The sequence below is a fragment of the Oncorhynchus nerka genome, linkage group LG17 (assembly GCF_034236695.1).
Source record: "Oncorhynchus nerka isolate Pitt River linkage group LG17, Oner_Uvic_2.0, whole genome shotgun sequence".
In the NCBI taxonomy this organism is placed as follows: domain Eukaryota; kingdom Metazoa; phylum Chordata; class Actinopteri; order Salmoniformes; family Salmonidae; genus Oncorhynchus; species Oncorhynchus nerka.
The window spans coordinates 32,962,320-32,984,512 of record NC_088412.1 but is presented as its reverse complement, the minus strand read 5'-3'; the positions used below and the strand labels follow the sequence as shown (position 1 = coordinate 32,984,512).

The window sequence follows — 22,193 nt, the reverse complement described above, 5'->3', positions numbered from 1 at the left end:
GACCACGTGTCTTGCTATCGGTTATCATATTAGAGGTTCCGTTAGTGAATTATTGCTGATCAAAGATTTGGAGGAAACTAAACCACGGTCGTTCTCTCAGCATGTTAATTTTTCAAAACTTTGGTATTGTTTAGACTTATACTAAAGGTTATTTACAATACAATATTACAATTACATAAAAGCAACATATGTAAACATCCATGCATAAAGATCAACCCTGTCCAGACCTGTTTGGATAAATGCATGGAGCCATTCAATGACGCAGTATTACCTTTTTTTCCCACTAATTGGTCTTTTGACCTATCTGATCAGCTCTGAAAAAGATCTGATGTGATTGGTCAAAATACCAATTAGTGGAAAAAACATCAAAATTGGGCTGCCTGTGTAAACACAGCCTTTGGGGTCTTACTTTATGTTTCTGTTTTTACTGTGTGCATTAGGGCCTAAGTGTCATTTTTATTTATACAATGCATTACTTGTATTTACATTTGAGTCATTTAGCAGACGCTCGTATCCAGAGCCATTAGGGTTAAGTGCCTTGCACATTGATAGATTTTTCAACTAGTCGGCTAAAACCTTTCGGCTACTGGCCCAACGCTCTTAAAAGCTAGGCAACCTACCGCCCATGAACTATTGCTTGCTCTAGTGGTTACCGTCAACAGCTCAGGGAACCTGTGCACCTGGAACAAGTTAATACTAAGGTCAACACTTTCTACAGTGGTCCCTTTTTATTTTATTTTAATTTTTTTAACCTTTATTTAACTAGGCAAGTCAGTTAAGAACAAATTCTAATTTTCAATGACAGCCTAGGAACAGTGGGTTAACTGCCTGTTCAGTGGCAGAACGACCTTATCAGCTCGGGGATTTGAACTTGCAACCTTTCGGTTACTATTCCAATGCTCTTCTAACCACTACCCTGCCGCCCCTAACAGTAAGCCTGGCCTGGAGTGCCACCCCAGTATCCGTGCCCCCCTCTCTGGCCAGGCAGAGCCCAGCCGTTGTGTCTGAAGGGCTGGGTCGTTCTGCCTTGGGGTCTGAAGCCATAGTGAGGAGGACATGGAAGGCCGTTATGTCCTTTACCAGGCCCCATCTTCTCCTGCTTGGGCACTGGAGGACTCTACAAAGAAGCAGCTGGGTAGATTACCTGCTATGTGTGGCAATTTTGGGGGAAGGTAGGGGGAAGACAGGTTTCGCTGAGACTACTATCCTCATCTGAGGATGAACCAGAGTGGTAGTCAGACGTCACCCTCTCCACAGCACTGGTCACCTTCTTAGTCACATTCTCTTCACTGTGAAAGCATGGTTCTTCTCTCCATACCTGCAGCACACCTCCCCTGGGTCCACTCACAAAGTGAGTTTTCTGGGCAGATCAAGGTCCTTGTACTGAACACCACTCTCATGGCAGGCCCGCAACAGCTCTGGATCCTCCCTCTGCAACCTGTTCAGACGAATACGACTGAAGTCCTTTGCTGGGGTTGTCAGCAAAGGACACTAAAATGACCCCTAAATATCTCCTGCAGTGTTTTGTACACACATCCAGATACTCAGCTTGTTTGTGGGGTGACTTTTTTAGTGACGGGAGAGATTCTCTGAATATTTAGGGAAATGGGTTCTATAACTGAATCAAGTAGTTTTTTGTGTGCTCTTGGGCAATGCTGTCTAGATGGAATTTGTATTTGTACTTGTATTTATTTTTGTCTTACTGAGATTTACTGTCAGGGCCCAGGTCTGACAGAATCTGTGCAGAAGATCTAGGTGCTGCTACAGGCCCTCCTTGGTTGGGGATAGAAGCACCAGATCATCAGCAAACAGTAGACATTACAAAAAAATGACCAACAACATCCACCTTGAAGTTCATAACAGCTGCAGCAGCCACTGTCGCCATTGTCACACTACAACAACAAAAGCTAGCTAGCATTACTAGCTTTAGCGTGGGAAAACTACTGCTTGCGCCACTGATTATTTTCTCTTGCGCATTCAGTAGAAGGCCATGACACGTCACTTTCTTTTTTAAATGGTCCCACCCATTGCAAGTCAAAATGTGACTGGTTGCTTCCACAACACTCCAAAGTTCTGCTCTAATACAGTTGAATGGCAAAGGCCTTCTGCCCAGCTTCTGAATGCCTAGCCAATGAATGGCTGAGCTAGCTAGCTAGATGTTTCTACCCAGAGAATAACAAAAAAATTACCAAGGAAAAAAACAAAATAAATTATCTTTCATCTCTCTTTGTTTAACCATTTTCCTTTAGTTCACAAGAGGTAAATGTATCTGAGCGAGCGAAACAGCATCCCTCTGACTCAGTATGTGTAGGCCATCTGTCTGATGCTGTCTGTTGTATGACATTGTTGCCAACCGTAGCATTGAATGCAAGGGAAGCCATTTGGCTTCTCTGGATAAAAAATCAACAATAATAATAATAGACAATCAGTGTTGAGATAAACTGAGTTCAACTGATTTGTCCTGGTCCCCCTCCCACACATCCCTCATGTCTGTACAGATTTATTTCCATTTTTTATGAGCTAACAGCTTCTCCATAATCACCTGCATACTTTTTATGTGATGAGAGAAGCAATATTCTCTGATGGTAAACAAGATAACAGGAACATAAAGTCTTCAAAAATTCTTGAAATCATGCCAAAAAACACATGGGGAAGATTTCAACACATACTGCTCTCAATCATCTGGACCAGACCACAATGATAATCTATGGGTAGTAGAATTAGATGACTCGATTACTTGGCTGCAGAGTCCGACTATCTGCCATATCTCTAGTGTTTTGCTGGGATATTATAGAGAGAGTAAAGGGGGTAATGATTGTGCTGATAGGGACGAACTGGTTTATTACAGTCAGTTTTCAATGATAACTTTAACATGTGTTACATTACACTCTCGGTATTGAGCATTTATATCATATATTCTAAAATGTGTTACGTTACACTCTTGGTATTAAGCATTTACAGTTGAAGTGTGAAGTTTACATACACTTAGGTTGGAGTCATTAAACCTCATTTTTCAACCACTCCATAAATTTCTTGTTAACAAACTATAGTTTTGGCATGTCAATTAAGACATCTACTTTGTGCATGACACAAGTCATTTTCCAACAATTGTTTACAGACAGATTATTTCCCTTATAATTCACTGTATCACAATTCCAGTGGATCAGAAGTTTACATACACAAAGTTGACTATGCCTTTAAACAGGAAAATTCCAGAAAATGATGTCATGGCTTTAGAAGCTTCTGATAGGCTAATTAACATAATTTGTGTCAATTGGAGGTGTACCTGGGGATGTATTTCAAGGCCTACCTTCAAATGCAGTGCCTCTTTGCTTGACATCATGGGAAAATCAAAAGAAATCAGCCAAGACCTCAGAAAAAAAATTTGTAGACCTCCAAAAGTCTGGTTCATCCTTGGGAGCAATTTTCAAATGCCTGAAGGTACCATGTTCATTTGTACAAACAATAGTACGCAAGTATAAACACCATGGGAGCACACAGCCATCATACTGCTCAGGAAGGGGACACGTTCTGGTCACCCCCAAAGCCAATTGCTAAATTGTAATTACTTTGCCACTACGGCCTATTTATTGCCTTACCTCCCTAATCTTACCTCATTTGCACACACTGTATATATATATTTTTCTATTGTGTTATTGACTGTACATTTGTTTATTCCATGTGTAACTCTGTGTTGTTTGTGTCACACTGCTTTGCTTTATCTTGCCCAGGTCACAGTTGTAAATGAGAACTTGTTCTCAACTGGCCTACCTGGTTTAAATAAAGGTAGAATATTTTTTTAAATAAAAAATAAATAAAAACCTGTAACCTCAGTTACACCAGCTCTGTCAGGAGGAATGGGCCAAAATCACCCAACTTATTGTGGGCAACTTGTGGAAGGCTACCTGAAATGTTTGACCCAAATTAAACAATTTAAAGGCAACACTACCAAGTACTAATTGAGTTTATGTAAGCTTCTGATCCACTGGGAATGTGATGAAAGAAATAAAAGCTGAAAGAAATCATTCTCTGCTATTATTCTGACATTTCACATTCTTAAAATAAAGTGGTGATCCTAACTGACCTAAAACAGATACTTTTTACTTGGATTAAAAATCAGGAATTGTAAAAGCCAAATACATATAAACTCAGGTTAAGGTGTATGCAAACTTCCGACTTCAACTGTATATCATATCTCCGCACTGGCTGTATAGTACTTGTGCCTTCAACACGAATATTTTTCAACTCTAATACTATTCAATACTTTGAAAAGAGAGTACAGGGTAGATTCATTACTGACTGAGTGCATATCATTACTTTTATTAATGAAACATATCACTTTGATATACTTAGACATTTTTCTCCAAACAAACATTGTAAACAAACATTTAAAAAATGTATGTTTCTCACTCCACAATACATAAGCTCATACACACACGCTTGCATACATGTACACCCACATAGTTATATAGTATATAAATAATACATGCTGAAATATAGATACTGTAAATATGTCAAGGGGAGGCTACAAACTCAGCCCTCTCAGTCCTTTATTGAGTGTTATAAGTCACTATGCGTAGTCCTCTGCTAGTGAGTCCAGGTAGTTTGTGTCTGCATAGAGCAGGAATCCAGAGAACAGGCTGTCAGACCACCCTGCTTCTGCAAACAGGCCATTCTGGTCCTTGAAGAAGATCTCCAGCCACACCTCGTCTTCTGGGTTCAGGAACATCACAAGTGACCCAGAGGCCACGTCATGGTTCCCTGTGTTGGCATCAAATGTCTTGATGCGGTACTGCCCGTTCTGCACCAGCCCGATGGCCAGATGTTTGTTAGCCAGGGTGATATCATAGGAGAAGTAGTAGATGCCCGGGTAGGCGCAGATGAACTTACCCGTCTCTGGGTTGTAGTGGCCCCCTCATTGAAGAGGACCTTGTTGAACTTGATAGATTCCTTCTCAGCAGGGTAACTGCTGGTGATTCCCACAGAGAAGGCTGCTTTAGGCACCAGGCTGCCACACCTGCAGATGCCTGCCGTACCCAGTGGTCCTCGGTGGCCCTTGTCCCCTTTCTTCCCAAGGGGCCCTGGTGGCCCTGGTCGGCCCCCGTCCCCGCATTCTCCATCAGGACCTCTCTTCCCCCCTGGACCCCGGACACCCCGCTCGCCCCGTTTACCCGTTGGGCCGAGTTTCCCCTTTACCCCTGAAACAGAGAGATACAGTTGGCGATCAGACTGACTGTAATTCTAGCTGTGTATTGCCTTTGACACATTCTAGAACAGTTCTGGGTGTCACTTTAGACCAGCATTGATGACCTATTTGTAATATTAGTATGATGATTCCCTGTGCATGTTCAATAATACTATTAGTGAATAGGCTCAGTGCCTCACATTCATCCTCGGTTATTATGTCACCCTTGGAATCCAGCCACAATCTACAGACAGTGCTGCACTGACTGGTGTACAGTGTGGTGAGATCTGTGACTGTATCAAACCAAACCATCACACAATACATTTTCTTGGAGCTAGGAAAGAATGGACAGGATGCATGTGTGTGCATGTACTGAATGTCTGCAAAAATGAGTGCTATTCTGATGTGTGTGTCTGAGAATGCGTCTGTGTGGATTTGCGTGCCTAGGTTCCTTTTAATCTGTAAATCTGTAAAAGAATATCATGCAGAACGCAGGTACTTTGAGCCTGACATTTAGGGCTCATTGATATAGTATGTTTTACATCTGATACTAATGCAGGATTTATCTTAAAGCCAGAATGCTAATTATACCGTGACATTCTGGGGTCTCTATTTTTTTTCAAGGTACTTCCTGTTTTATTTTTTATGGGCCTAATAGTAAAGACATTTATTTTCAGGGTAAACGTGTTTTACCTTTTAATATGACATAAACACAACCAGTCATGATGTTTTCATCTGATTGTCAATTCACTTCAAAAAGTAGGAGACCTGCGTGTCCAAACAGTGCACTGTGCACCCGCCATTTGATGAAGGGAAAGAAAAAGTTGAGTAATTCAGCTGATGCTCTTATCCAGTGGTGTAAAGTACTTAAGTAAAAAATACATTAAAGTACTACTTAAGTAGTTTTTTGGGTATCTATACATTTGACAACTTTTACTTTTACTTCACTACATTCCTAAAGAAAATAATGTACTTTTTACTCCATACATTTTCCAGGACACCCAAAAGTGCTCATTACATTTTGAAAGGAAAATGGTCCAATTCACACTCTTATCAAGAGAACATCCCTGGTCATCCCTACTGCCTCTGACCTGGTGGACTCACTAAACACCAATGTTTCATTTGGAAATGATGTCTGAATGTTGGAGTGGAGACCCTGGCTATCAGTCAATAAAAAAAACAAGAACATTGTGCCATCTGTTTTGCTTAATATAAGAAATTTGAAACAATTGATACTTTTACTTTTGATACATAGGTACATTTTTATCAATTCCATTTACTTTTGATACATACGTACAGATGAAGTCGGAAATTTACATACACCTTAGCCAAATACATTTAAAATCAGTTTTTCACAATACCTGACGTTTAATCCTAGTAAAAATTCCCTGTCTTAGGTCAGTTAGGATCAGCACTTTATTTTAAGAATGTGAAATGTCAGAATAATAGTGGAGAGAATGATTTATTTCAGCTTTTATTTCTTTCATCACATTTCCAGTGGGTCAAAAGTTTACATACACCTAATTAGTATTAGGTAGCATTGCCTTTAAATTGTTTAAATTGGGTCAAACATTTCAGGTAGCCTTCCACAAGCTTCCCACAATAAGTTGGGTGAATTTTGGTCCATTCCTCCTGACAGAGCTTGTGTAACTGAATCAGTTTTGTAGAACTCTTTGCAAGCACACACTTTTTCAGTTCTGCCCACACATTTTCTATAGAATCGAGGTCAGGACTTTGTGATGGCCACTCCAATACCTTGACTTTTTCGTCCTTAAGCCATTTTGCCACAACTTTGGAAATATGCTTGGGGTCATTGTCCATTTGGAAGACCCATTTGCGACCAAGCTTTAACTGATGTCTTGAGATGATGCTTCAATATATCCACATAATTTTCCTTCCCTCATGACGCCATCTATTTTGTGAAGTGCACCAGTCCCTCCTGCAGCAAAGCACCCCACAACATGATGCTGCCACCCCGTGCTTCACGGTTGGGATGGTGTTCTTCGGCTTGCAAGCCTCCTCCTTTTTCCTCCAAACATAACGATTGTCATTATGGTCAAACAGTTCTATTTTTGTTTCATCAGACCAGAGGACATTTCTCCAAAAAGTATGATCTTTTGTCCCCATGTGCAGTTGCAAACAGTAGTCTGGCTTTTTAATGGTGGGTTTTGCAGCAGTGGCTTGTTCCTTGAAGAGTAGCCTTTCAGGTTATGTTGATATAGGACTCGTTTTACTGTGGATATAGATACTTTTGTGTCTGTTTCCTCCAGCATCTTCACAAGATGGGGTGGCAGGGTAGCCTAGTGGTTAGAGTGTTGGACTAGTAGCCGGAAGGTTTCAAGTTCAAAATCCCGAGCTGACAAGGTACAAATCTGTCATTCTGCCCCTGAACAGACAGTTAACCCACTGTTCCTAGGCCGTCATTGAAAATAAGAATTTGTTCTTAACTGACTTGCCTAGTTAAATAAAGGTTAAAAAAAGAAAAAGATCCTTTGCTGTTGTTCTGGGATTGATTTGCACTTTTCACACCAAAGTACGTTAATCTCTAGGAGACAGAACACTTCTCCTTTCTGAGCGTTATGACGGCTGTGTCGTCCCATGGTGTTTACACTATTGTTTGTGCAGATGAACGTGTACCACGTGGGACCACTTCAGGCGTTTAGAAATTGCTCCCAAGGATGAACCAGACTTGTGGAGGTCTACAATTCTTTTTCTGAGGTCTTGGCTGATTTCTTTTGATTTTCCCATGATGTCAAGCCAAGAGGTACTGCGTTTGAAGGTTGGCCTTGAAATACATCCACAGATACTCCTCCGATTGACTCAAATTATGTAAATTAGCCTATCAGAAGCTACTAAAGCCATGACATCATTTTCTTGAATTTTCCAAGCTATTTAAAGGCACAGTCAACTTTGTGTATGTAAACTTCTGACCCACTGGAAAACAGTGAATACAGTGAATTATAAGTGAAATAATCTGTCTGATAACAATTGTTGGAAAATTACTTGTGTCATGCACAAAGTAGATTTGCCAAATCTATAGTTTGTTAACAAGAAATTTGTGGAGTTGTTTAAAAACTAGTTTAATGACTACAACCTAAGTGTATGTAAACATCTGACTTCAACTGTATATTTAAAACCAAATACTTTTAGACTTTTACTCAAGTAGTATTTTACTGGGTGACTTTCACTTTAGTCATTTTCTATTAAGTTATCTTTACTTTTACACAAGTATAACAATTGAGTACTTTTTCCACCACTGCTCTTATCCAGAGCGACTTACTGTTAATGTATTAATCTTAAGATAGCTAGGTGGGACAACCACGTATCGCAGGCATAGCAAGTCAACTTTTACTCAATAAAGTACAGTAGCGATCAGCAAATTCAGCTATCAGCAAAAAGTGTAATGACATTCGGCAATTGTCATTAGGCATAAACTCTTGTAGCCTGAATTAACTGATGCTTCTTGCTGACAAATGAACCATTTTGTATAAATAAATTGTCTGTCCTGAGCTCATTGGCGTGGGAAACTGTGAGGGCCAGGTTGAAACAATGTTGCAAGTTCTGGGAAACTGTGAGGGCCAGGTTGAAACAATGTTGCAAGTTCGCTAGGGGCTGGACCCAGCCCAGCTAGCACTTTTGTTTCCTTGGAAGTTGTAGGAACGTATGCTTTTGGTTTCCCATTGGTTCTGCGAACGAAGCCATACGTTTCCTGACTGGTCAAATTAAACGTGTTCTAAGAACTGAAGTGAACATTTTTCCTGTTCTGGGAATGTTTATTTTTAGGTTGCAGGGAGGTTCTGAGAACATTTTACTATGGTTCCCTGAACGTTTTTGGAATACAGTAATGTTCTGAGAGCATGTTTCACTAACACTGCTAGCTTAGTTTGGGTTAACTTTTATGAACTCCAAGCACAGATAGGAAACATAAAATTTGATTTGCTTAGGCATTAATCAATCAAACACATTTCTTTTTTTATTGTGGCACAGAGTCAGTGAGATTCAAACTTATGATCTTCTGTTCACCTATCAAAGTCCACTGTGCCACCAAGATGGAGCTAGCATGCCATGGTTTTTAACTCATACATAGCTATTCATTTTAGTCTATTCAAAAAGACCCCATTTCAAAGGAAACAAGGACTCATTAAGATCAGGTGTGGCCAATTAGTGGGTGCGGCCAACACACCTGAACACACATAAGAAGACAGAGGATAGAGAGAGTTTTGTTCATGCTGAGAACGGAATGTATATGGTTTTAAATAACATTCTTATAAAGTTCTCTGAACGTTACTAAAGTGTTCCTTTGCTTTTTGTGAATAATTTTCTTAACGTTCTCTGAACAATTTGAGAATATGACTTTAGATAGAACAATGATAAAACCTGTAGGAAACGTTATGCTGAAGTACTGAAATTCCCACAGAAGAACGTTGTTTCTTAACATTCTCAGAAGAGCTCAGCAACTATACTGCACCATTTTGTGGTAAGGTTGTATGAAAAATAACCATAGGACAACCACGCTCTCACCAAGTTCTAGGATACATATGGTTCTCAGAACGTCAGGTTCTACCTGTGAGTTGATAATGTTGCAAGTTGCTAGCGGGCTGGACCTAGTCAATACAATGTTGACAGTTTGCTAGAAAACTCAAGACAGACAGAGAGAAAAACAGAGAGATGAATGCGATTGAAATAACCTGAACCAACTGTAACTGGTTTAAAGAATGACACAGAAGGTGGGGGTATTCGTTTAATTTAGTAAAAGCTTTTATTTTAATTTTTACCACTGTAGCAGTCCAAAATTTTATTTGAAACAAATAGGAGAATGGTTGTTTCAGCTTCTATGGCAGCGCTGACCCATATAAAGTCTTAGACTGAATCACTCCAAAGCAGGAGAACCAGGCATCTAAACAGTGGGGAAAATATAAACACACCCCAAATAAGGGAAACTGCCTGGGAAGCTCAGAAACATAGAAATCTTGGATTTAAACCACACCTCACACACAAATTTTGATTTAAACCACACATAACTTTATCTGTCTGGCTCATGGTCTGCCTGGTAAAATATGGCTGTGTAAGACACACAGTGAATTCGGAAAGTATTCAGACCCCTTCCATTTTTTCACATTTTTTAATTTACAGCCTTATTCTAAAGTGCATTAAATACTGTTTTCCCCTCATCAATATACACACAATACCCCATAATGAAAAAAACATGCATTTTTGCAAATGTATAAAAAAAAAAACTGAAATATCACATTTGTATTCAGACCCCTTACTCAGTATTTTGTAGAAGCACCTTTGGCAGCGATTACAGTCTTGAGTATCGGCACACCTGTATTTTTAGAGTTTATCACATTCTTCTCTGCATACCATCTCAAGCTCTGTCAGTTTAGTTGGGGAGCGTTGCTGCACAGCTGTTTTCAGGTCTCTCCAGAGATGTTCGATCGGGTTCAAGTCCTGGCTCTGGTTGGGCCACTCAAGGATATTCAGAGACTTGTCCCCAAGCCACACCTGCATTGTCTTGGCTGTGTACTTAGGGTCGTTGTCCTGCTGGAAAGTGAACCTTCGCCCCTGTCTGAGGTCCTGAGCGCTCTGGAGCAGGTTTTCATCAAGGATCTCTCTGTACTTTGCTCCGCTCTGGACTAGTCTCCCAGTCCCTGCCGCTGAAAAACATCCCAACATGCCACCACCATGCTTCACGGTAGGGATGGTTTCCTTCAGACGTAACGCTTGGCATGCAGGCCAAAGAGTTCAATCTTGGTATCATCAGACCAGAGAACATGTTTATCATGTTCTGAGAGTCTTTAGATGCCTTTTGGCAAACTCCAAGCGGGCTGTCATGATCCTTTTACTGAGGAGTGGCTTCCGTCTGGCCACTCTACCATAAAGGCCTGATTGGTGGAGTGCTGCAGAGATGGTTGTCCTTCTAGAAGGTTCTCCCATCTCCACAGAGGAACTCTGGAGCTCTATCAGAGTGACCATTGGGTTCTTGGTCACCTGCCTGACCAAGGCCCTTCTCTTCCGAATGCTCAGTTTGGATTCTTGGTCACCTCTCTCCCCCAATTGCTCAGTTTGGCCAGGCGGCCAGTTCTAGGAAGAGTCTTGGTAGTTCCAAAATTCTTCCATTTAAGAATGATGGAGGCCACTGTGTTCTTGGGGACCTTCAATGCTGCAGAAATGTTTTGGTACCCTTCCCCCGATCTGTGCCTCGACACAATCCTGTCTCGGAGCTCTACAGACAATTCCTTCAACCCCATGGCTTGGTTTTTGCACTGTCAATTGTGGGACTTCATGTAGACAGGTGTGTGCCTTTCCAAATCATGTCCAATCAATTGAATTCATCACAGGTGGACTCCAATCAATGTTGTGGTGATACTGCCAAATCTGGCCCTGTATTGTATTACATGTTGATAGAGCTAATGTAGACAATACGTAAATATACAGTATGAGTCAATATGTGAACTGTGTGGATATGTGTTATGGAGTTATACAAGGTCAGTACTGTACCTGCTTCACCCTTCTCTCCTTTCTCTCCCTTCCTGCCATCTCTTCCGTCTCTTCCTGGGATTCCCATATTCCCATTTTCCCCTGGAGGCCCATTTGGGCCAGGTTTGCCTGGTCTCCCTGGTAACCCCAGAACACTGCAGATCAGACGAGGCGGAGCTCCTTTCACCTTGGCCTCCAGCTGCTGACCAATCACACACTGGCAAAGAAAAGCCACGCCCACAAACAGCCACATCCTCACCTCTGTAGAGGAGAGGGAGGGAGAGGGAGAGGGAGAGGGAGAGGGAGAGAGAGGGAGAGAGAGAGAGAGAGAGAGGATAATGGTAGTGTGCATATAAATCTAACAAATCTGAGAACTTTCTTCTAAGTTCTAAATTGAGAAACAGCCCAATTTATATTGCAGTTATTAGATATGAACAGATATGAAGACAAAATAGTCTCCTGGCGGGAGAGGAGCTAGTTCTAGTGTCAGCTAGCCAGAGCAGACTCAGATAGGGACTAGACATTAGACGAGATATGCATTAGTCACAGCACTATAAAACACAGCAGATTCCCCTGTAAAACAACACATGCCTTAAACAGAGCGACAAACACTGAAAGATTCATCAAGATTACACACCTCAACACTTCTGCTGAACTACAGCCACAGGGACAGATGTGGGTCCTAATGAACAGCGCTGAGTTTTGGGCTCTTTCTCTCTCTTTCTCTTCTCTGTTTTCAGCCCGCCAGTCACAGGTCATGTTTTAGCGGATGCAGTGAGAGAAGCCTTGCTTGGTGCCAAGCCAATACTTCAGTTATGACAACAGCCAAAACAACGTTGTCAGAGCAACCCAATCGGGAAATCACCTTCTAGACACACACAGAAACACAGCCGTGTTATCTGCTCTTGGATCCACTAAACACTGACAGTTTGCAATAGCAATAATGTTAATACAAGAGGTGGATGATTGCGCTATGCAGCAATGAGATCAGTGATGATTTAGAAAGATGCAGAAAGAGATGGAACTTAGTTCTGTAAAGGCTGGGGTGCACTGGGCTGTATGGAAGGGACATAAGAGAGCACATCATGGATGCCTCTTTCCCTATGGCACCCACACTGTATCTGGATACTATTTGGTCAAATGTAATAAGTCATAAGGCCTAAATCATACAAATGAAGTTTGACTTAGTTACACACCAAAGGCAAGCATAATTGACTAGGGTTGTTAGATATGCTTAATAACATTAATTATATTCCATGATAATAATACTGTGAATAATATGCAAAAAAAAACATGTATTGCGGTAATTGTAAGCAGCTGTGGGAAAACGTATTTTGAGTTTACTCCAGCTTCAGCACTTATAATATAGTTAATATATCAGTAATGTAACAGAAACCTGAACCGTAGATTCAGACAGGTACAGATGTTTTTGAGATCTGGATAATGCTCACGCCTGTAATTCTGCTGTTGTTGTTTTGTGTTTGTGTCTGCTGTTTGTGTATGTGTGGGCATCTGGGCATGAGCATATTGGGTCTGTGTCTCTGTCTGTGTTTGTACATCTGCTCCACGTCAGTGTGTCTCTGACAATAGTGCGTTTTTTGGGGGGGGATATGTGGATGCTGATGTGTGTTTTGGTCGTAAATATGGTTTACTTCCCATTACACATTGGGTTTCCATGGCTTCTAGTAAAGAAGATGTCAGCTAAGTTTGTTGTCAGATATTAGAGATACAGGATGAACACCATATTTTTTAAATTTGACCTTTATTTAACCAGGCAAATTCTTATTTTCAATGACGGCCTAGGAACAGTGGGTTAACTGCCTGTTCAGGGGCAGAACGACCGATTTGTACCTTGTCAGCTCGGGGGTTTGAACTTGCAACCTATAATTAGGACTTAGAATACGGGAATGGACATGAACTTTCTTATGATGGTACAATAGGTCAACCATTTTGGAAACGGAGTTGGTAAACCAGTGGTCAGCTAGTGCTGTGATAAGTTATTGTGTAAAACATAATCTGCACAGTATGTTTGTTAGCTAGCTAGCCAGCCAGTCAGGGTTGGGTAGGTTCCTTTCTAATTGTAATCCCTTAAAGTTACTAGTTACCTGTCCAATATTGTCATCAGTAAATTTTGGATAACGTAATCAAATTACTTTCAATTACTTTTGGATTACTTTCCCCGTAAGAGGCATTAGAAGAAGACAAAAAGGATCCATCAAATGCATTTGGTGTGTCATCATTAGTGGTCTCTGACTTGTGGTTAGATTCGCTCAGTTGGAAGAAACTTAAACTTGCACCTTTTTTCAATGATGAATTGAATGTCATTGAGTAAACAGAAAGGTGTCATCATGTATTTTTTCTCTTGCAAACATCCTTTCTGAATTTAGAAATAATCCAAGAAGTAATCATTTCGTTTTTCAAAAGTATCTGTAGCCTAATCTGATTACAATATTTTTGCTAGTAATGTAACTGTGCATTCAGAAAGTATTCAGACCCCTTCTCTTTTTTCCACATTTTGTTACGTTACAGCCTTATTCTAAAATTGATTAAATAAATGTTTTTCCTCATTAATCTACACACAATACCCCATAATGACAAAGCAAAAACAGAAATACCTCATTTACATAAAAATTCAGACCCTTTGCTAAGAGTCTTAGAAATAAAGTGCAAGTGCATCCTATTTCCATTGATCATCCTTGAGAGGTTTCTACAACTTGATTGGAGTCCACCTGTAGAAAATTCAAATGATTGGACATGATTTGGAAAGGCAGACACCTGTCTATATAAGGTCCCACAGTTGACAGGGTCCATGCATGTCAGAGCAAAAACCAAGCCATGAGGTTGAATGAATTGTCCGTAGAGCTCTGAGACAGGATTGTGTCGAGGCACAGACCTGGGTAAAGGTACCAAAACATTTCTGCAGCATTGAAGGTCCCCAAGAACACAGTAGCCTCCATCATACTTAAATGGAAGAAACCACCAAGACTCTTCCTAAATCTGGCCGCCCGGCCAAACTGAGCAATCAGCAATCAACTGACCAAGAACCCAATGGTCACTCTGACAGAGCTCCAGAGATCCTCTGTGAAGATGGGAGAACATTCCAGAAGAACAACTATCTCTGCAGCACTCCACCAATCAGGCCTTTATGGTAGAGTGGCCAGACGGAAGCCACTCCTCAGTAAAAGGCACATAACAGCCCGTTTGGAATTTGCCAAAAGGCACCTAAAGGACTCTGACTATGAAAAAACAAGATTCTCTGATCTGACGAGACCCAGATTGAACTCTTTGGCCTGAATGTCAAGTGTCACGTCTGAAGGAAACCCGGCACCATCCCTACGGTGAAGCATAATGGTGGCAGCATCATGCTGTGGGGATGTTTTTCAGCGGCAGGGACTGGGAGACTTGAAAAGATTGAGAGAGATATGAACGGAGCAAAGTACAGAGAGATCCTTGATGAAAACCTGCTCCAGGTCTCAGACTGGGGCGAAGGTTCACCTTCCAACAGGACAACGACCCTAAGCACACAGCCAAGACAACGCAGGAGTGGCTTCGGACAAGTCTCTGAATGTCCTTGAGTGGCCCAGCCAGAGCCCGGACTTGAACCCAATCGAACATCCCTGAAAATAGCTGTGCAGCGGCGCTCCCCAGCCAACCTGACAGAGCTTGATAGGATCTGCAGAGAAGAATGGGAGAAACTCCCCAAATACAGGTGTGCCAAGCTTGTAGCATCATACCCAGGAAGACACAAGGCTGTAATCTCTGCCAAAGGTGCTTCAACAAAGTACTGAATAAAGGGTCTGAATACTTAGGTAAATGTCATATTTCCGTTTTTAATACACGTTTAAATACATTCTCCAAAAAATATAAAAACCTTTTTTTGCTTTTGTCATTATGGGGTATTGTGTATAGATTGATGAGGGGAAAAAAAACAATTTAATCATTTTTAGAATGAGGCTGTAAAGTAACGAAATGTGGAAAAAGTCAAGGGGTCTGAATATTTTGCGAATGCACTATACATGTAAGCCTAATTAGTTAGGCTACTCTCCAAACCTGCAGCCAGTTTAAGTGGGATGATCCAATATCTTTTCAAATTTACTGCCAATATGCCAGCATTCCATAAAAATAATGCAGTCAACACAGCCAGACACATGCTGAAATCAGTTCATGATAGGACAGACAAGTTCTAAATTCAAAACGTACTGATATTGTATCATATTTTAACACAGTTTTCCAAGAAAACAAACATTGAGACATTTATTATCTGTTTGCATATATATTTTTTGTCACACCTTGATCTGTTTCACCTGTATTTGTGCTTGTCTCCACCCCCCACCTGGTGTCTCCACCCCCACCTGGTGTCTCCACCCCCACCTGGTGTCTCCACCCCCCACCCCCACCTGGTGTCTCCACCCCCCACCTGGTGTCTCCCATCTCCTCTCATTATCCCCTGTGTATTTATACCTGCGTTTTCTGTTTGTCTGTTGCCAGGTCGTCTTGTCCCGTCAAGTTCTACCAGCGTGTTCCCGTGTTTTCTGTGCTCTAGTATTTGTTTTTCCTGGTCTTCCCAGTTCTGACCTTTCTGCCTGTCCTGACCCTGATCCTGCCCGCCGACCTGTACCTGCCTGACTCTGATGTGGATTACGACCCTTTGCCTGCCTTGACTTACCTTTTGCCTGCCTTGACTTACCCTTTGCCTGCCTTGACTTACCTTTTGCCTGCCTTGACTTACCTTTTGCCTGCCTTGACTTACCTTTTGCCTGCCTTGACTTACCCTTTGCCTGCCTTGACTTACCTTTTGCCTGCCTTGACTTACCTTTTGCCTGCCTTGACTTACCTTTTGCCTGCCTTGACTTACCTTTTGCCTGCCTTGACTTACCTTTTGCCTGCCTTGACTTACCTTTTGCCTGCCTTGACTTACCTTTTGCCTGCCTTGACTTACCCTTTGCCTGCCTTGACTTACATTTTACCTGCCCCTTGAACTATAAAAAACTCTGAGACTCGTACTATCTGCCTCCTGTGTCTGCATCTGGGTCTTAGCCTGAGCCTTGATCATTTTAGTGGCTGTTATACAGACAATTGGTATAAAACCTGTCTAAACCCTATTTATAATTGTATGATAATATTTTAGGATGACAATAGTTAGGCTATATTACACCATTTCTGATATATCACATGCCTTACTTTCCTGGATAAGTAAATGCAGGAAATGCATCACCTATGCCTCTACTGCCATTCATTCCAATTAGACTGGTATGGATTTCTCCCTGACCACAATGGCTGCCATTTCCATTCCATTCTGGAACTTTGAGGGTTAATGACATAGCTGCTCTAGTAATTGAATAGGATCTCTATAATGAACACTCTGTCATGAAGATGGAAGACTTAGAACTTCATGATCAGGGTAATCATAACCCATAGAACATAATATAAATCATCTGTGTAAAACAGTCATACTTTATTCTCACACATGAAAATGCTTTATAGTTGAACACAAGCACATACGCGCATGCACACGCACACACGCGCACGCACACACACACACACACACACACACACACACACACACACACACACACACACACACACACACACACACACACACACACACACACACACACACAGAGTGATGTGCGTCCTGGGGGTCCTGGGGGTCGTCCTGGGGTCGTGGGGCCTCATTTATCAATATTACAGAGAAAATATTCTAAAATACTTTGTACAAACTAAATATAGAATGTTCCTGTCTGGGTTGGCGCCCCCCCTTGGGTTGTGCCGTGGCGGAGATCTTTGTGGGCTATACTCAGCCTTGTCTCAGGATGGTAAATTGGTGGTTGAAGATATCCCTCTAGTGGTGTGGGGGCTGTGCTTTGGCAAAGTGGGTGGGGTTATATCCTTCCTGTTTGGCCCTGTCCGGGGGTGTCCTCGGATGGGGCCACAGTGTCTCCTGACCCCTCCTGTCTCAGCCTCCAGTATTTATGCTGCAGTAGTTTATGTGTCGGGGGGCTAGGGTCAGTTTGTTATATCTGGAGTACTTCTCCTGTCCTATTCGGTGTCCTGTGTGAATTTAAGTGTGCTCTCTCTAATTCTCTCTTTCTTTCTCTCGTTCTTTCTCTCTCTCGGAGGACCTGAGCCCTAGGACCATGTCTCAGGACTACCTGACATGATGACTCCTTGCTGTCCCCAGTCCACCTGGCTGTGCTGCTGCTCCAGTTTCAACTGTTCTGCCTTATTATTATTGGACCATGCTGGTCATTTATGAACATTTGAACATCTTGGCCATGTTCTGTTATAATCTCCACCCGGCACAGCCAGAAGAGGACTGGCCACCCCACATAGCCTGGTTCCTCTCTAGGTTTCTTTCTAGGTTTTGGCCTTTCTAGGGAGTTTTTCCTAGCCACCTTGCTTCTACACCTGCATTGCTTGCTGTTTGAGGTTTTAGGCTGGGTTTCTGTACAGCACTTTGAGATATCAGCTGATGTACAAAGGGCTATATAAATACATTTGATTTGATTTGATTTGATTCATATACATAGAAAAAGTGTGATTTATCAAACAATCCTTCGAGTGTCATACGCACACGGTAGGAGATCACCAATGATAAATACCAATTGTTCTCAACCTCAGTGCTCGTACACAGCCTTGGCTAGGGAAGGATTAACTAAAAGGGTTAAGGTTTGGGTTAGGGGAAGGGGAAGGGTTAGCTAACATGCTAAGTAGTTGCACAGTAGCTAAAAAGTAGTAAGTAGTTAAAACGTTGCTAATTAGCTAAAATGCTAAAGCTGTCTGTGATGAGATTCAAACTCGCAATATTTGGGTAACCATCAGTCTTATGTAACCATACTAAACATAACATATCATACTAATTTGAATGTCCAGGACTTACATTTAATATGTTACGTCTAGTCTATGAGTCCAGGCTGGAAATGCATCACGTCTCAAATCTTCCAACAGAGGAAGACAGACATTGCTGATTCAATTTCCCATTATCTCAGTCTTTTATAGTGTTTCAACAATGGTTTCACTTTCACACGTACCTCTCATTTAACAAATGACTGTACTTTATATGGATTATTATTGTAACAAATGCACTGATGTGGTCTAATTATATGATATAGCCTGTCATGTTGCACGAATTGACAATGGAAATCGAAAAATTGAACTCTCACATTCACACATTTTTCAACATACAATATACATTATTTTCCCCATTCTCTATTCTACCCTTGACAAACAGTTCCCTTATTCCAGCACTGGGCAATGTGCGTACGCATGGTCATGGCTGTGCGTACATTTATGTACACTCTCAAACAAACGTTCATATTGATAAATCTCACACTTTGCGTGGAAATGATCCCATGCATGGTTTACACACAGATTTGTGCTGTTTATATATTCGTTTTTCATACAGGTAGACCTACTTCAATTGTACTGATGTGAACTACTACTATTATACATGTTTCTAGCCTATTACATTTTCAATCAAATCAAACGGTCACATACATATTGGTCACATACATAATGCGAGTGTAGTGCAATGCTTGTGCTTCTAGTTCCGACCGTGCAGTAATATCTAACAAGTGATCTAACAATTTCACAACAACTACCTTTTAAATAGAGTAAATATGGAGGTTTACTATGAAGGTGAGTAAGTATGGAGGTTTACTATGAAGGTGAGTAAATATGGAGGTTTACTATGAAGGTGAGTAAATATGGAGGTTTACTATGAAGGTGAGTAAATATGGAGGTTTACTATGAACGTGAGTAAATATGTTTTTAAGTGTAAATAAATAATAAGATTTATACCAATTATTCCAGGCACTATGTATGGTGTTTACGTGTGTGGATCCAGCAGTCATGCAAGTGTAGCAGATAACATTGATTGACTAGGCCTACAGTAGGACTCGACGTGTCACGCAAGTGTCAATGATGTGTAGGCTATGCTCGCCAAATAGGCTACACACGCAATTGCTAAATGCTTTTGGGAACTTCGGCAGAAAAATGTTAACGTAGACTCAGCGAGGCAAAAAAAGACAACGTCGGAGTTTAATTCAATAACAGAGAAGCTGCGAAAAGGAGAGTTGAAAATAAATAGAACGGAGGTCCAAAACAGTAGCCTAATGTTTGGGAAAGATTTGGTGAAGTGGTAAAAGAGGATGATAGCAGTGCCGGCGATGTTATGTGTGATGATTGTAAGGCGCTATACACATTTGACACTCACACGATTGGGACTTCAAAATGGCCAGCCACGGAAAATGCAGGCTTCTGGTTCAGATGGGTTAAATGGAATACAAGCCTGGAATCTGGACACTGACTGTAGGTCTATAACTTCTCACATAGCATAATTGAATATGAACTCATGCACAATTAAGGATTTCTTAGAGTAAAACATCATATGTACATTTTGACTTGGGAACAGGAGGGGAGAAATTAGATTTCTTTCTTTTAGTGCACGGTTAGGGACCATCTCTAAAGGTGCTATCTTTATCAAATCTAATCTAATTGTATTGGTCACATACACACACTTAGCAGATGTTATTGTGGGTGTAGCGAAACGCGTGTGTTCCTAGCTCCAACAGTGCAGTAGTATCTAACAATTCAAAACAATACACACAAATCTAAAAGTAAAAGAATGGAATTAAGAAATATATCAATATTAGGACGAGCAATGTTGGACTGGCATTGACTAAAATACAGTAGAATACAGAATATACATGTGAAATGAGTAAAACAGTATGTAAACATTATTGAAGTGACTAGTGTTTCGTAATTAAAATGATCTGAGATTCCATGTCTATGTACATATGGCAGCAGCCTCTAAATTGCAGTGTTGCGTAACCGGGTGGTAGCCAGCTAGTTCTGAAAGCTGAGTACCACAACCAGATAAAATATGCATCCAAGCTGAACGGAAATCTTATCAGAAATATGTTGGGTAGTTTTCACAGCGGACATTTAGGCTACCAATACCAGATCAATGTGCAGAGGTACTAGGCTTATCATCTTAGTGATCATAGCACTGACATAACGTATGGAATAAAGGAACATGCAGATGTTTGATTTGCCAGTTGAATGCTCTTACCACAGGCTTGAGATCTGCTCCTCATGTTGACCACTTGAACGACTTCAAATTATGATATTTGTGTCAATCCTCAGGTCTCCTTCCTGGTCACAGTCCTGTCTCCTTGGTGATGAGAAATGAGGAGAATGTCCTTGGATAACATAGTTGTCTCACTCAATCTCTCTGTCTCTCTCCTACCCTCCGCCTGTGTACTCAAACATCTGTGTAGGACTCCCTCTGTCTCTCTGCTCCCTTTCAGAGTCGTGTAAACCTTCCCCTCTCCGTTTCACTCCCACCACTCCCTCTTTCTCCCTCATCCACTCCCTCTGTCTCCATACAAACTTTCCACAAAGCAAAACAACTATCACCGACTCAAGTTCAGAGTGCAGGCCTGAACACACACCCTTTTCCTCCATAAAGTCAACCATAAAGAGTCAACTCGTCACACCATACATCATTCTGGAGTGTGATTCTTGTAACTCCATGATCATTCAGGTAAAGTACAGTATTAGCTACTCTGAGAAGTTGTAGCAATAGCCACATTTAGCCTCTAGATGGAGCTATTATATACAGTAAAAGAAGGACAGAGAGGAGGGGAAATAGGGCCTTTGGTAAAGGAGTGCTATAGGATGGGATCCTGGCTGGTGTTTGGCTACTGACACACCATTTCTCAGTGGAAACACAGCTAGGTGTTCTGAGTGGGCAAATGACCGTCACGTTTACCCTGGTCATGGTCAAACCTGGCCATCTGTCAAAACTGATCTCAAAACCCATCTACTCTGAAACTATCTTCCCTCGCTCCCACACTCTCTCAGGATGCTTGATGTGCTAAGCAGTATATCATATGGACTGCACAATGATCCTGGCCTTATATTTACTAGTCCCAGTGGAGCCTAGCCTCTGGCTGGGTCAATCTATAACGCAACATTTAATCACTTTTCAAGAAGACTAGATTACATACATGTAACTGCCAAAATAAAGGAAACACCAACATAAAGTGTCTTACATTTACATTTACATTTAAGTCATTTAGCAGACGCTCTTATCCAGAGCGACTTACAAATTGGTGCATTCACCTTATGACATCCAGTGGAACAGCCACTTTACAATAGTGCATCTAAATATTTTAAGGGGGGGGGGGGGTGAGAAGGATTACTTTATCCTATCCTAGGTATTCCTTAAAGAGGTGGGGTTTCAGGTGTCTCCGGAAGGTGGTGATTGACTCCGCTGTCCTGGCGTCGTGAGGGAGTTTGTTCCACCATTGGGGGGCCAGAGCAGCGAACAGTTTTGACTGGGCTGAGCGGGAACTGTACTTCCTCAGTGGTAGGGAGGCGAGCAGGCCAGAGGTGGATGAACGCAGTGCCCTTGTTTGGGTGTAGGGCCTGATCAGAGCCTGGAGGTACTGAGGTGCCGTTCCCCTCACAGCTCCGTAGGCAAGCACCATGGTCTTGTAGCGGATGCGAGCTTCAACTGGAA

The 22,193-nt window shown here is 41.6% G+C and overlaps 1 protein-coding gene and 1 pseudogene across 1 annotated transcript; both read right to left on the bottom strand.

Moving 5' to 3' along the window:
• Positions 1–348: 348 nt before the first annotated feature.
• LOC115145162 (protein BTG3-like) lies at positions 349–1,885 on the bottom strand (annotated as a pseudogene).
• Positions 1,886–2,782: 897 nt separating this feature from the next.
• LOC115145101 (complement C1q tumor necrosis factor-related protein 7-like) lies at positions 2,783–20,973 on the bottom strand. The gene is given in 4 exon segments (XM_029686363.2): positions 2,783–4,917; positions 4,920–5,198; positions 11,687–11,926; positions 20,739–20,973. Coding segments are annotated over 4 exon segments (891 nt in total). The 5' UTR covers positions 20,764–20,973; the 3' UTR covers positions 2,783–4,570.
• Between the last annotated feature and the right edge of the window lie 1,220 nt (positions 20,974–22,193).